Here is a 15,645-nt window from a genome sequence, read left to right as displayed (position 1 = left end):
TCAGGGCCAGGAGCTGTGCAGACTTGGGCAAGGCACTTCACTGCTTTGAGTTCCACACAGACACCATAAAGAGCCACCTGTGGGGCAGGGTACCATGGGGTGGAGGAGGTATAAGGAAGGACATGGAGGTCCCACCTGGGTCAGCTTCAACTTGTTCTCCCAGGAGCTGATGCGTTGCTCAAAGGGCTTCTTGTAGGGTGAGAAGGACATGCTCTGGGTCATGACGATGTGGTCATCGAGCAGCTGTGAGGCCTCGTCTGGGCTCTTGAAGATGTAGGTCTCCGTCTCCTTGTAGGGCAGCACGTTGAACAGGATGGTTGACCACTCCTTCTCCATCTTGTCCAGTGCCTGGGGTGGGGACAAGTCAGGCTGGGTCCTGGGAAGGGGCTGGCCCACATGCTGTCTGACCAGCACTGGGCAGGGAAGAGTAGGCTTTGCCTGGCCAAGAACTTCACTCAGGTCCCTCCGGCAAACACTCTCAGCTTGTCTGGTCAACAAACTCCCCATGGGTCCTTGTCCGAATTCAAAGCCGACTCACTCTCACACATGTGCTGCACGTGTCCAACATGCATGTACATGCAGGATGGGGGGCAGCTAAGGTGCTGGTTAGGAGCTCTGGTCCCAGCTCTAGCCTTTACTGACTATGTCACCCTGACCAGTTGCTGAACCCTCTGAGCCTTAATTTACTGAGCTGTTAAGTGAAGGTAGCGCTAACAGCTCCTTCCTGGGGAAGGAAGTAACTTGAGACTGAGTAACAACAGGGATGGTGGATACTGCACCAAGCCCTTCATATCCATCATTAACTCACTTAATAGAATGCACCTCAGCCCCTGGGCCTAGTGAATGACCCTGGTGATGGGGCCCAGTACTATCATACTCCCATGCCATTGGGCAGGGCCTGGGTGGGGCAGGGTGAGCCTGCTGGTTGCTGCCCACCTGCTCAATGGCATACTCCTTGCCGGCCACCTCGGCCACCTTGCTGATGCTCTCGATATGGTCCTGCAGGTTCATCTCAAGGCAGCGGGTGAAGGTCAGGTTGGCCTTGGGCCTGACATTAATGTTGATCTCATTGGACAGCACCTCCCAGTGCCGGTTCCGCATGCCAGGGTTGCGCAGCCCCTGGATCAGCGGGATGTACGGCTTGAACTCCTCGATGCGGGCCCGGATGTCTAAGGCCACATCCTGGCAGGCTGCCGGGCAGGGCAGGAAGGTGTGAGAATCCGCCGGCACAGGCTGGGAAGGAGGGGGTGGACTGGCTTGGCTGCCTACCTGGGATATCCTTAAACTGCTTCACACACTTGTGCATGGTCTTGAAGGACTCAATGACATTTTTCTCCAGCTGCTCAGCGTTGATGGCTGACAGCGGGTCATTCATCCAGCTCTCAGACCAGCGCAGCCAGTCAGAGGCTGTGGTCCAGAGGTCCAGGTAGGGCTGGAACTCCTTCACCATCCTGGAGAGCTTGTCGTACTACAAGGGCAGAAGAGCCATGGCTGTCCCAGGTGCTCCCAGTCTCTCTCCATGCTGCTCCTTCTTGGGCGAGGTCCTCTTCCCCTCCTTGCTCCTGGCTGCTGTCCCTGATCCCGTCCCCATGGACTTGGGCCTGGCCTCCCTTCTTCTTGCCCTCCACAGGCTCCGGGCATTAAGTGGTGGAGCAAGGCCTACACTGACCCTCAGGTCTCCTGCCTGGTTCCAGCCACGAAGCAGGGGGGTGGTTATCTCCTCTCTGCAGCCTGCTCAGTCCTGCCCCCCAGATGCCAGGGCTCTGCCACCTGGCAGCTAGGTTCTGATGTGGTCGCAAATGCCATGGGCTCCTCCTCAAGCCCGGGGGTTGGGGGCAGCATGCCCATAGGAGACCTACATTGGTGATGGGCAAGCCGAAGATGCGCTCGCGGTTGTTGTAGAGCATGGCCAGCTGCTGGCAGTCCTTCAGCTGCTTCTTGACCCGCCGGACCTCATTGGCGATCTCGTGTGCTCGCGCAATCTCCACATGGGTGGAGAAGCCAGCGACCACCAGCTGTGGGCCAAGGAGAAAGGGTCAGAGGCCTCTGGGGTCCCAACCACGCCCACACATCCCTACACATACCCAGGGAGCCCACAGTCCCCAAGGCGTCAACATCTCCCAGCACTGAGGGCAGTTTCTTGTCCTAGAGTGAGCAGGTTCCTGTCCCATCACAGGCAGGCCAACCACCCCATGGTAACATAGTAAGGTCAGAGGGAGACCCAGTGCCCTGAACACTACCCATTGCCCACTGGGGCACAGAGGACACAATGGAAGAGTTGGGGCTCTTTGCTACCCTGAATTGTTCTGAAGCTTGCTGCTCAGGCACCCCTCTGGACTTTCAGTTCATTCTTTTAGCCATTCCTTCATTCATCCACCAATTCATCTATCAAACATTGACACAGCACCTCCTGAATGCAAGATGTGAGGCCCAGCCCTGGAGAACTGTGTGTGTGTGATGGGGCGAGTCCTGGCAGAGCCCTCAGCCTAGCCCCACCTGCAGCCCTTCCAGCTTCTCCTGGAAGTTGCTCTGGTCCATGGTCTGGATTTTGAGGAACTTCTCCTCATCTTCGAGGTGCTGCTGCCGCACCATCTCCATCTGCCCGAGGATCTTAGAAGGCCAGCTGCTGGCAGCCCATCTGGATGGAGCAGGGGGGATTGGGAGGAACATCACAGCTGAAATCAGGGGGTAGGCAGGCCAGGCAGGGAAGGGGAGAAGCGGGGAATCCAGGTGGCAGCTGGAGCCAGCCACGGTTGTAGAAGTGGGTCTGGGAAATAGAAGTGAGCTGGGAGATAGCCACTGCCACCACCAGGTGGGCCTGCCTGGCAGAGGAGCCAGCCCTTGCCCTGGGACTGTGGTCTGGGAGCTGTGGTCAGCATCCAGGGAGATGCAGATCCAATGTGACCAGTGCAGTGATGGAGCAAAGGGGGAATGGTATCAGAAATGAGAGGAGTGATGCTGAGCTCCCCTCTTAAACCCCAGGGTCTCAAAAGGCCTCACTTCAGATGAGGCAAAGTGACAGCCTCCAGCCTGCATTTCCTTGGTGACCAACCAGGGCCACCAGGTTAGCTTCCTTCATATCAGACCAACTCCCTTTGCCCCGCTGACATGGCGGCTCTGTGGGATTCAGAGATTCAGCTGGCCTAGGGATGCCAAGCCGGGGGAAGCCCACCCTGAACACCAGGATGCCCTATAAAGTGGATGCCTTGAGGATCCTGGGCAGGGATCCCAGGAGACGGTGCCAACCTCTCCCAGGCCCTGACGTCCTGAAGGTACCCCCTAGTCTGTGAGGCAGGGTGGGCAAGGGGTCTCTGGGGCCCTTGGTAAGGCAGTCCCAACCTGAGGCCATTTCCCAGGAGGCTCTTGAGCTGGGTGGGGACAAGTGCTCCTCCCCAGGGTCGGCCCACCAGGCTGGGCTTTGCCTTCTCTCAGTGCTCCCAAGGACCCCAAAGGGCCCCAACCATGAACAAGGGGATCCTAGGCCCCAGTGAATATGTATGTGTCAGACTGATGAAGGGATAGAGAATGGAGACAGGGTCGGGGCAGTAAGAGGCCCAAATGATTTCCTTCTGCCCAGTTGGCCACCTGGCCCTCACCTGTGTAGAGCCATGGCCTCTGGCATCTTGGCAGGGCATTTCTGGTGTGACCACATAGCCTGTGGCCGTTGGGATATTTGAGAGCCACTGCAGCTCAGTACCTCCTCCCCTACCTTCTGTTGTCTACCACCCACATGGGGTGGGGACCAAGCTCCCACTCACTTGTCATTGAAGTCATCTGTGCTGAGGTTGTAAAAGAATTCATCCATGACTTGGTAGTCATCCATGACCTTCACAATCCGCTCCTGCATGGACAGGTGGCGATGAGAACACACTTGTGCCGGGGGTGGACCAGGCTCTCCAAAGTGATTGGGTGCTAGGGAGAGGCTGCTCTCGTCCAGAGAGGGGAGGCCTGGGATGGGGGAGGAGGCACAGGGTGCAAGGCCAGCACCGGGCTCAGGGCTCCAAAGGACATAGCCACCATACCTCCAACCTCCAGTCCTCAACCCATAGCTTCCGCCCTCCTGACTTCCTAGACAGCGTAGATCTGAACCTCCACCACGCACCCCACTTCATAACCCCCCAAGCCCCACCTGTCTTCTGTGTATCTACCTTACTTCCAGCCTCCTGGCTCCTGATCGCCCAGCCCCCAGGCCACAAATAGCCCCATGCCTCCCAGCCTCCTGCCCCCAAGGTACCCACTTGACCTCCAGCCCCACCAGGATCCTGGACCCCGCCCCCCATCCCCCATGTGCCCGCATCACCTGCAGCCCCACCAGCTTCTCGGGGATGCCTTTCATCCACTCGCGAAGTTCAGCCAGCTCCTCGATGCTGTTGGGCTTCTCGTAGATCTTGCGACTGATGCTGCGGAATTCCTCACAGATCTGGCAGTGGGAGGTGGGAGATGGGGAGGCTGTTTGCTCCTCCCTTGCCTTCCTGGGACCTGCTCCTCCTTCTTGATCCCCAATGTCTCCCAACAGGTAACTGCCCCCACCCCATCACATCTTGCAGCCGGCTCACTGGGGCACTGACGCCTTGTGCTGTGGGGCAAGGGTGTCACCCAGTGCACTTCATCCTCCCCAGCCTCCTGCGGCTTGCCAACACACACACACGGGACTTCTGAGGCCTGTACTTGCACATCCTCATCTCCGTGAAATGATCCATCTCAGGGTATCCTTCATGAGAGGTGCCCAGGTCTCTACAAGTCTAAGGGAAGAGGTAGCAGACCCCACTTCCTGGGACCTCCCATATGGGATAGCTCCCCACAGACAGGCAGAGTCAAGGCAAGGTTACTTTCAGATCCTTCCATTGGCGTGGGCATCGGCAGACACTCCTGACTCTGCCTGGGGACATCTTGCTCGTGAGAGTTCACCATGTATGCAAGGGTATGTGGGTCATTGGGGCTGGGTGGATGGGCACTTACATTGTCCACCTCCTTGTGCAGATTCTTGGCCAGGATGTCCAGCATGGAAGTGGCCAGGGCCTTGCGCTTCTTGGACAGGCTCTGCTTGATGTTGTCGACGTTGACGTAGAAGGGCCCGATGATGATGCTGCTGGGCAGTGAGCTGTCCAGGATCTCCTTCTCCTGTAGGTGGGTGAGCACCACCTCCCTCACCTCCTCAGCCAATGGGCACTGCATCTGGTAGGCTCTGCAGACAGCAGGCACACACAAGGGGCAGAGGGTGATGAGAGGGTGGGCGCGGGTCACACAGACACACAGACACACCTAGATGCACACACGCACTTGAGGAAGGTGGCAATGTCATTGTTGTGCAGCTCCAGGTACTTTCTGTACTCCTTGGCGTAGGCCTGCAGTGGGATCATGGCCTTGCGCACAGCATTGGCAATGACGGCCCGCAGCTCCTCCACTAGCGGCTCATGAAGCCCCACTGACTCCAGCAGGGGGTTGCCACTGATAAAGATGTCCTCCATCACCAGCTGTGGAGCAAAGTGGGGACAGGCACAGAGCTGGATGAGCCTTGGGGCAGGCAGGCAGGGAGGTTGGAGATGTGATCCGAAGACTGAGTATGCGGCAGTATGGCCAAGCACAGAGAGCATGGTGGGGGTGGGAGAGAGGGTCTGCTGCGGTGTTTCTTAGAGGCGACTGTGGACTAAAACAAGGTTGGAAGCCCTGTGAGGGCTTGCCAAGGGGCAACATCTTCCTCTGCCTGTGCCTGACTCAGCCCAGTGCCAAGTAAGAGCAGACGGGACCACCAGGTCCTGATGGCTCTGACTGACCAGCAAGGGAGACGAGAGGGAATTGGAGTTACAGAGGCTCTTGGGCCTAGAGGGGTGGGCTGTGCACAGCTGTGGTCATGAGAGGGGACTTTTGACAAGGGGTCCCAACTGTGGAGGTGGGTCTGCAGCCACATCTTAGCCAAAGAGGGAGGATGAGAGCTGGGTGGGATCAAAAGGGTGGGACCTGGGTCAGACGTGGCTGTGGCAGGAGTGGGCCAGTGAGCCCGGTTCCAATCACAGGTCTGACACTTAGCAGCTATGTGACCTTAGGCTAAACTTCTCCAAGTCTAACTACAAAAGGGATTTTAATGGTTCCCAGTTCAGCTTGTGCTGAGGGTTAAATGAGCTGTTCAAGAATTAAAGGGCTGAGCACACTACCAGCCAGACGGGAGGCCCGCGACAAAGCTGAACTGCTCTAACACTCCGGCAGCACGCTGCAGCTCCAGCAGCCACTAGCAGCCAGGTCAGCAGGTGCCCTGGGCCTCCAGCTGCAGCTATACCTTCTCCAGCTGGGGCACCGCGTGGGTGGCCAGGATGCCCTTGTCGAAGAGGTTCAGCAGAGATGCCTCAAACTGCTCCAGCGGTGTGCTGTAGTGCACCCCCGAGCTGTCCAGCACCAGGTCCACAATGAACAGGGGATTCTTCCGGGGCCTGTGGGGGCAAAGGCCTGGCTGTCTGTGGGCACAGGCCTGAGGAGGCCTGTGTGCAGCAGGCCCAGCCCTCTGCCCTTCTGGCCAGTATGATAGCTCTCGAGTTTCTCCATGCTTGAGACTTGCTTCCTCCCTCCTCCCAGAAACCTCCAAGTTACCAGAGAGAAAGACCCAGACCAGCCAAACAAGCTCCTCTGTTCCTGCCACTTGCCCAGAGGTCCATGGGCACCAGGGAGAGGGAGGACTCCCATGCAGTCCTGAGGTCATCAGGGCAGGTTGGCCAGACCCTGCGCACTATGGCCCCCACTCTCTCCCTGGGAGCCCACCATCCTTGGCTTCAGATGCCTGCTACACACCAACAACCCTCAAGCCTGGATGCCAGCTGAGGCCTCCCCACTGTGCTCTCCATTGCCAACCACCCACCCACCCAGACCTCTAACGGGCATTTCAAACATTCTCTGTCCCCTAACTCCCGCCAGTTCCCCGCCGGGGATGGTGTTAGGGGCCATTCTAGGAGTTAACCTTGTCTCCTTCCCCCTCCCCCCTACAGATACCTCCTACAGCCAGGCCTACAGCACTGCTGCCCGTGCACTGCCCCAAATCTGTTCCACCAAGTCCTAGCCCTGTCACCCCTTGTCTAGACAACAGCAAGAGCCTCGGTCTGACTTTTCTTCTGCCTCACTTGTCCCCACAAATCCAGAGCATCGTTTTGGAGTGTGAATCAGATCATTCCTCCCCTCTGATGGCTGCTGACCACACTTAGAATAAACCCAGCTCCTGACCATGACCCCAGGAGGCTCTGAGTGATCCGGCCTGGGCCTTGCCATCTCTCTCAGGTCACCCTGACCAGCCTGCCTGCCCTCTCCCACTCCAGCCATACCTGCTGGTCTTCCTTCCTTGACTGCTCCAAGTTCTTTCTCCCCTCCATGCCTCTGCATGTGTTGGTCCCCTGCCCCCACCCCCACATCTCCTCACAGCTGGTTTCCTCTCAGTCTCAGGTCTTGGCTCAGATGCCACCTCCTCCCTGACCCCCTGCCCCAGGTCTGTCCAGCCCCTGCCAAGATTGGCCATGGCTACGTCTATTTTTTGCTTGCTGTCTGTCCCCTTGTGAGAGCAGGGGCCATGTCTCTCTTGTTCCCCTAGAACCCTGCCTAGTTCATGGCAAGTGCTCAAAGAATATTTCTCAACTGAGTAACTCCATGACTGACTGAGAGAATGAAGGTCACCTGAAGAAATGCAAGCCAGAGCTGGTGGGATGCTCCCCGGCAAACCTTGCTGTCTGGGACCTGGCAGTGCCGGGCACCCTGACTCTGGCCACCCTGGTGCCCCCGCCCTGCACCACCCTAGCCACTGGGGCCTGGCAAGGAATAGTTCTGGTGACAACAGGTGCTCTGCCCAGCTGGACCCCACCTGTAGGGGCTGTTTATGAGGTCTTCGCCCCAGACCATGGCATCAGTGCAGTCAAGCACGCTGCAGCAGGCGTCGCTGATGAACTGCGAGAAGCTGGCCAGCGAGTCCTGCACCAGGAAGCACAGCGTGTCCTGCAGCATGTACTTGATCAGCTCCATCAGCTTGCGCAGCTTCGACATGAGGTACACCTCCCAGTTGTTCTCATAGAGGTTGTACCAGCCCTTGCTCATGTCGCGCAGGCTGCTGCGCATGGCCACCTTGAGCGTGCTGATCCAGCTGTCCTTGAGGAACATCTGTACCTGGAGTGGCCACAGGTGGCATCACATGGCCACCCCAGGAACCTACCACCACAGCTGCCATGCTCAGGGACTCTATGGGGCAGCCTCAGGACTCAGATGACCACAGAGGAATCTCCCCCATCCCAGCCTACCACCAAGCCCTACCAGCCAACACCTTCCTATGACCCCAGGGGACCGAGGCTGCTCTGGGGGAAAGAGGGAGGGAGGAATAGCAAAAGCAGGGCTTTCCCTTTAGCTAAGGGAGAGAGACAAAGGCACAGGGAATGAGGCAGAGAGAGATGCAGAATGGAGCAGAGAGATAAGGAGTGAGGGAGCTTTTCTCCTAGGCCATCTGGCGGCTGTCTCCCATGAGATGCACCCCTCCTCCCTCACACTCCAGTCCTCAGGTAGATAGGAGAGTGCAGGGGGTTCCTGCTCCCCTTTCCAAGACAAGGGGTCTGCTTCAGAGGCCACCAGAGGTGGGATGGAAAGTGACTGGAAAGGGAGCCTACTCTGGGTGTCCTTTTCTAAGATGAGCAATGCACCTTGGCACCTACCCCAGCTTCCCACAAGGTCTAGGAAGGGGTGAGGCCTGGTTTTAAGGAAAGCAGGAGCTCGCAGCCTCACCACTGGCTGATCAACTCCAGGCTTCCCCGGGAGCCCCAGGTCTGTACCTGTCAGCTCCAAGGCCCTGGCCTGCATGCTATCCCTCTGTGCCCTTGATGCCCACACACCTGGGAGAAGGTCTGTGACTGGATCTGTTCGAACTCTTCCAGGCGGCTGTACTTGGAGAGGTTTGAGTGGAACAGGGACATGGCAGTCACCTTGTTGCACTCGGCCCGCACCTTGCTGAGGGCTGTGATAACCTCCGACCGTGTGAGCAGGGACACGAAGGTGAAGTCCTCCTTCTGCTCCCGGAAGGGGTATTTGGGGACACTCACCAGCCCTGTGGGGATGGGGGCCAAGGGCCAGTGTCAGATCAGCCTGGGACACACCAGCGGTCAGGACAGATCTACAGGGTATTGATAGAGGGACACAACTCCTGCCTCCTCCCCAGAAGAGACACCCATGTCCCCAGAACCTCTCTTTTCCCAAAGCCTGCCAGAGTGTCCCTAAGGCCTTGCAGTGAGATGCCCGCTCTGGAGTGAGTAAACAAATTCCCTCCAGGCCCCTCTTGGTCACAGACGCCTTTGAAGTGGGTGAGAACTGCGGACCCTCTCCCCATCCACTCTGGCCCACTCCACACACAACCCCTGAAGCCATCTGGGGCCTGCCCTGGAGCACCAAGAAAGGAAGATGTGAGCACCAGGGCCCTCGGAACGCCCACTGCCCATGCCCCAGCCCGGCTTCTGGGGCCCTTCACACACATGGAAGCTGCGTCCAGGAAATGAAATTAAGAGGGATCGGGGAACTCAAAGCAAAGGGGGCTCAGGGGGCCCGGTGTCCTACTCTGAGACTCGGTCTGCCTCATGTCAAATGAGGCTGCAGCAATGCCAACCTACTCTTGCTGCTGGAGGAAGAAAGGGCTCTATGTCCCTAGGTCAGATAACAAGAGCCCTTCCATCCACTTCTGAACAATTGCTTCCCTGGTACACACGGACTTTGTACTTCTGCACCACTCAGACTGCTATTGTTTTAAAAAGCCTTCTTCCACCCAACCCCCACTCCACCCCAGCTCTCCAGGCAGCTAGGAAAAGAAGGGTGATGGACGCAAGGGACAGGATAGGTGCAGGTGAGTGTCGGTGGGCTAGGTGGGTGGCCATGGGCCCACCTTTGTCCAACCACCCTCACCTTGCTTGGGCACCTTCTCCTCCTCCTTCTTTGGCAGGGTCACGTAGAAGAATGTGTCGGGCTTGGAGGAGACAATTTGATCAAAGGTAACCTTGTTCATGCTGCGCTCGTAGTCCAGGTTCACTTCTCTGGAGAGACTGCTGAGGTGCTCCAGAACCCTGCCAGTGGGGACCAGAGACAGGGAGTCAGGGGGCTCCAAATACCCTGTCACCCCCACGCTGTGAGCTGGCTGGGGCCCAGGCTCTGCTCTGGTACGGGCCTGGGGACATGACTTTGGAGCTGGATACATGGGCACACCTCCTACTTGGCTCCAGCCACTAACTTCCATTCTCTTTGTCCCCTGCCTCTTTCATGCCACCCCCTCCTATCTCATCAGGCCCTGAGTATGCCCATTTCGCTTCTTACTTCTCAACGTCATCCTAGTGCAGCCCACCCTCCCTGGTCTCCTCACTCCCACCCCTGCCGGTTCCAATCCACTCCCCACAAAACTCAAACCTGATCACATCCTTCTCTTGCTTAAAATCCATCCCTGGGTCCCCCAGATCCTAGGAAAAAGCCAAACTTCTTCCTTGGACCCAAAAGGCCCTTCTAACTGGTTCTGGCCCCTCCCTAACCTCCTCTCTCAGGCCACTTTCTTGTTCCCACCCAGCTCCAGCCACAGGCAGCCCCACTGAGTTCGGGAGTCACTGAGCCCTCACTCACCTCAGAGCCTTTGCATATACTGTTCCCTCTGGCGGCCATACTCTGATCCATCCACCCCCTACTTCTGCCTGACCAGCCCAGGCTCCTCCCTTGGGGTTTCTGTTCCTGGCATATTTTGCCCTCTCTGGATGAGGGCAGGCCCCATTTATGTTCCCAAAGTGCTTCCCCTGACTCAACACTCCTGCTCCCCACTGGTCAGTGAGCATAGGGTGAGGAACCGTGTGTGTGGAGGAGAGGGGCTGTGTCCAGCTCATGGTCATTTCTGCAGAGCCTTGCAGAGGCCTGACATCCTAAGAGGGGTTGAATGCACACATAAAGAGGTGAAGGAAAGCATGCCCATAGCTCAGAGCTGCATGTGACCAGCAGTGAAGGCCTTGGCAGGAGGTGACCATGCCATCTAGGAGCACCCCTCTTGTCCAGGGGCATCCTTTACCAAGTCCCTGGCCCACAGCTGTCTTTCTATGCTTCTCTGCTTCCCAGGCCAGCAGGCTCAGTTCAAGCTCCACTTCCTGCAAGAAGCCATCCCCGACTTTCTCCTCCTGGCTCTGGGCTTCAATTACCCTCTGCATCCTCACCTCCCTGGTTCTTACATCCCAGCTAGGATGTGGAAGCAGGCAGCCTGGATCATGAGGGCAGGGCCTGATGGTCTGGCCATTCACAAAAAGAGCGAGTGTGGGCAAGTGGCTCAACTCTCTGCACCTCAGGCTCCTCCTTGGGACATGGGGAGGTGACAGTACCTGCCTAGAGGAGTGGTGGGGCTGCCCCTGGGAGGCCCTGAGCCCAGGGTCTGGGCCGAGCAGGCTCCCACTGAGGGGCTGCTGGATAAACACAGTGAGGAAGTGAAGATACTAGAAGTCAGATGTGGAGCACTCAGAGAAGCCTCTCTTCCCCCAAACCGGCCACTCAGACACTTCGTCCAACATCTAGCTCAGCCTCTCCAGAGCCTGGCCACCAGCCCCAACTCTGCACCGATGTTTTGTTCCTGATTGGGAACATACCTATTTTCTGCTGCTGATGCCATCCCTGGGAGCCCAGGGCAGGCCCCAGAGCAGCAGAGGGAGGGGGCAGGAAGACCGGGCCTGGAAGCACGGAAGGATTGCCCACTCACTGCCTGCACCCCTGTACTGCCATGTGGCTCACGGCTCTGCAGATGATGCCTGTCACTGAGCTCCTGCGCTTTCACTTAGCAAATGTTTACTGGGTGCCTATAATGTGTCAGCACCTGGGAGGTGCTGAGGACTCAAGGTGAGCAAGGTGGATGTGACATCATGACTGAGCCCAAGGGTGGGTGACCCCGGGTGACTGGGCTCTGAGATCTGGAACCACTGGCCTAGGGTGAGTGTGCACACCATCTCCACTGTCCTCACACCGGCAGACCTCTTGAAGGCATTGCCTCCATTCATTCACTGTTGTTCCCTCAACAGGAATCCTCTTCTCCTCTTACTTTTTTAGGCCTCAGCTCAAATGTTATCACCTCAGTGGGGCCTTCTCTGACCACCTAATGTAAAGTAGCCCCTCCCTTATCTTGCTTTGTGTTCACAGTACCTCTCAGATCCCCAGATCACTGAGCTTTTTCATAGTGACTGAGAGCCCCAGGAGAGCAGGCCTTTTGTCGAGTGTGTCCATGGCTGTGCCCCTGTGCCTGGCACAACATGGACACTTCCCACACACATGGCTGATTGCCTGCCTGACATCCATTTCCTCCTAATTGCACCTCACTTTTGTTCCAGAATTCATTCCTTTCTCACTTGGCTTAGGGGAGATGACACATCCCCAGCTCCAGGGGTAGTCTCAACTAGTCTAAGCTGATCGTGGTGGAGCTTGCCTTGACTGTTCATTGGTTTAGGAGTGGGAATGTGATCCAGTTATGATCAATGACTGACGCAGAGATATAAAATCAAGCCCCCTTGTCCTGTCCCCCTCAGGATGAATTCTGTGGTGTCATTCATGCTCCAGAGTTCCCCATGGGATCAGAGGCTAGACTTCTCCTAAAAGCACATCTTTGCCTAGATATTTCCTCTATCATATCCTACCTCCTTTACTCCTTTGTAGATTTCTCCTGAGAAGACTTCATCAACAAATCACTTGCACAATAATCCCCCAAACAGCCTCTGCTTCTAGGGAGTTCAACCTACGCAGGATTCAACGGACTCTGGTCCTTGTGCTTCTGAAACTGCCGCTGCCATCCTGCCTGAAGACGAAACCAGTACACACTGGAGACAGAGCCCTGGGACGTCCTTCACCAGACTTCTTGTTACAGGTAAAGTAGTGCATTTCCCTGCTGTCTAAGCCACTCTGAGTCCAGCATATTTGTTACATACAGCCAAATACATTCTAAATGATATAACACCCAAGAAACGGAATTCTGGACAACCAAGGCAATAGTGGCTACATCAATTCAAATCTCCCAGCATACCCTCAAAAAAAAGAAATGCAAAAACAAGTAACACTGTCAAAACCCACACCTTTATCATAACTAGAATAAAGAGAATGCTCAAACTTCACATTATCTTTAAGTAGAAAAATAAACATCAACTCCCAGCTCCCTGCGGCAAGCCTTCATGGAGAACAAGGGCAGTCTGAGAACAACTGCAGAAGGGAGGAGTGGTAGCCATGAGATTGATCTAAAATCCTGCCAGAAAGAGATACTCCACCCTAATGCAAAAGTACTGAACAAGAGTCCTGGTAAATCAGAACACTTACTATGAGGAAGCAGTTTATATGCATGCATTCAAGGTAGCATTCTTTGAAAGGAATGACTTGAGAGGGAAGTAAGAAGAAAGGAGTCCTTTGGGGATTGGAGGGTGATGGGCAAAGAAGCAAACGTGAAAATTAGAGTCCTACAAGGTAAGAGAGAAGAAAAAACTTGGAGGACACACAACCCCTCTCCCCAACACACAGACACACACACCACACATACAAAGCCATCCATTAAAAAAAATTTAGTTTGTGACATTAACAGAAGAGGGCGCTTGGGAACCAGGAATCTTGTAAATCATCCCAAAACCAGGAGATGAATAGGTGAAAGTATACTACATTTATATAAAGCTACTATAAGGAAAAGAGAGGACACCTTAACTGATGGAAATTCTCATCCACCCCTCAAAAAAGAAACAAAGGCAAAGCAGAAGAAAACTAACACAACACTTTAAACTAAATGAAAAAACACCTTAAATCAGAAATTCAAAAATAAAACACAGAAATGGGCAAATAGGGGCCAGCCCCATGGCGGTTAAGTGTGCGCACTCCGCTGCTGGCGGCCCGGGTTTGGGTCCCGGGCTCACACCAACGCACTGCTTGTCCGGCCATGCTGAGGCTGCGTCCCACATACAGCAACTAGAAGGATGTGCAGCTATGACATACAGCTATCTGCTGGGGCTTTGGGGGAAAAATAAATAAATTAAAAAAAAAAAAAAAAGAAATGGGCAAATAGCAGGAATAAAAGAAAAGATATTTAATTGAGCTCAAGGAAGAAAGAGAAGAAACAAAATTATCTCAGGAAGGAAGGCTAAATTACATGGTGCCCAGGGAAGCATAGAGTCAAATGAAAAATGTAAAAGAGTACATGGAAGAAAGGCAGGAATGACCAAGAGAACGAAAACGAGAAAAAGAAAGAAAGAAAAAGGGTCAGAGGGGCTGGCCCAGTGGCATGGTGGTTGGGTCCATGCGCTATGCTTCAGGGGCCTGGAGTTCGCGGGTTCGGATCCTGGGCACGGCCATGTGCACCGCTTGTCAAGCTATGCTGTGGCAGGTGTCCCACATATAGGGTAGAGGAGGATGGGCATGGATGTTGGCCCAGGGCCAATCTTCCTCAGCAAAAAGAGGAGGATTGGCAACAGATGTTAGCTCAGGGCTAATATTCTCACCAAAAAAAAAAACCCAAAAAACAAAACAAGGAAGGAGATTTTGACACATACCACAACATGGGTGAACCGTGAGGACATTATGCTAAGTAAAATAGGCCAGTCACAAAAGGACAAATACCATATGATTCTACACATATGAGGTACCTAGATTAGTCAAATTCATAGAGACAGAAAGTAGAATGGTGGTTTCTAGGGGCTGAAGAAGAGGGAATGGAGAGTTAGTGTTTAATGGGTACAGAGTTTCAATTTTACAAGATGAAGTTCTATGGATGGATGGTAGTAATGGTCACACAACAATGTGAATGTATTTAATGCCACTGAGCTGTACACTTAAAAATGGTTAAAAGGATAAATTTTGTTATGTATATTTTACCACAATTTTTAAAAATAAATAATTAAAACAACCAAACATGCAAGAACCACTGCCAGGAAAACACTGAAAGGAAAGAGCTACAAAGGAGGATTGGCCCTATAAGACATAAATACTATAAAACATCTGTAATTAAAACTGTAGTACAAGTGCATAAATAGACAAACAGAAGAACGGAATAGAACAGAAAGTCCAGAAATAGACCCAAGTACACATAGAAATTAGTGTATGATAAAAGTGGCATCTCAAATCACTGGGCCAATGATGGAAGTTTTAATAAATGCTGATTGGTGTTTAATTTGGTTACAAATCGTTTATTAAAAGATAAAACTGGATCCATATCACACACCATACATAAGGATGAATCAAGAATATAAAAAACAAAAACATGAAACAATACAAGTACTAGAAGAAAACCTCGACCTAGGGAAAGGCTTTCTAACTATGACTCAAAATCCAGATGTAATATAAGAAATGATTAATACGGGCCGGCCCCATGGCTTAGCGGTTAAGTGCACGCGCTCCGCTGCTGGCAGCCCGGGTTCGGATCCCCGGCGCCCACCGCTTCTCCGGCCATGCTGGGGCCGCGTCCCACATACAGCAACTGGAAGGATGTGCAGCTATGACATACAACTATCTACTGGGGCTTTGGGGGGAAAATAAATAAATAAAATCTTTAAAAAAAAAAAAAAAGAAATGATTAATAAAATTGTTTACATAAATTTTTTTAAGTTATATTGCAAAAATTACCATAAGAAATGTCAGAATACAACTGACAAACCAGGAGAAAATATTTGCAACATA

General features: G+C 54.1%; 1 protein-coding gene across 8 annotated transcripts in view; it reads right to left on the bottom strand.

Annotated features, from left to right (window-relative positions):
* The window catches only part of DNAH1 (dynein axonemal heavy chain 1), a 73,959-nt gene that overhangs the window by 42,834 nt on the left and 15,480 nt on the right, over positions 1-15,645 (bottom strand). For 7 of the 8 annotated variants that reach the window (XM_087431138.1, XM_087431135.1, XM_087431137.1 and 4 more), the window contains 13 exons: positions 9,904-10,061; positions 8,847-9,058; positions 7,835-8,133; positions 6,275-6,425; positions 5,281-5,474; positions 4,960-5,185; positions 4,301-4,420; positions 3,759-3,841; positions 2,497-2,638; positions 1,860-2,015; positions 1,270-1,468; positions 937-1,190; positions 136-348 (listed from right to left, as the gene is read on the bottom strand). In XM_087431138.1, coding sequence (XP_087287264.1) covers positions 136-348; positions 937-1,190; positions 1,270-1,468; positions 1,860-2,015; positions 2,497-2,638; positions 3,759-3,841; positions 4,301-4,420; positions 4,960-5,185; positions 5,281-5,474; positions 6,275-6,425; positions 7,835-8,133; positions 8,847-9,058; positions 9,904-10,061 — 2,407 coding nt within the window. Of the gene's footprint in view, positions 1-135; positions 349-936; positions 1,191-1,269; positions 1,469-1,859; positions 2,016-2,496; positions 2,639-3,758; positions 3,842-4,300; positions 4,421-4,959; positions 5,186-5,280; positions 5,475-6,274; positions 6,426-7,834; positions 8,134-8,846; positions 9,059-9,903; positions 10,062-12,638; positions 12,744-15,645 lie in introns of those variants that run through there. The other variant, XM_087431141.1, reaches the window with a different exon arrangement.

The sequence above is a fragment of the Ceratotherium simum genome, chromosome 5, assembly GCF_057802395.1.
Source record: "Ceratotherium simum simum isolate JZ-2026a chromosome 5, ASM5780239v1, whole genome shotgun sequence".
Taxonomy (NCBI): domain Eukaryota; kingdom Metazoa; phylum Chordata; class Mammalia; order Perissodactyla; family Rhinocerotidae; genus Ceratotherium; species Ceratotherium simum.
Note: the sequence above shows the minus strand (reverse complement) of the source record. Positions and strands in the feature narration are given on the sequence as shown.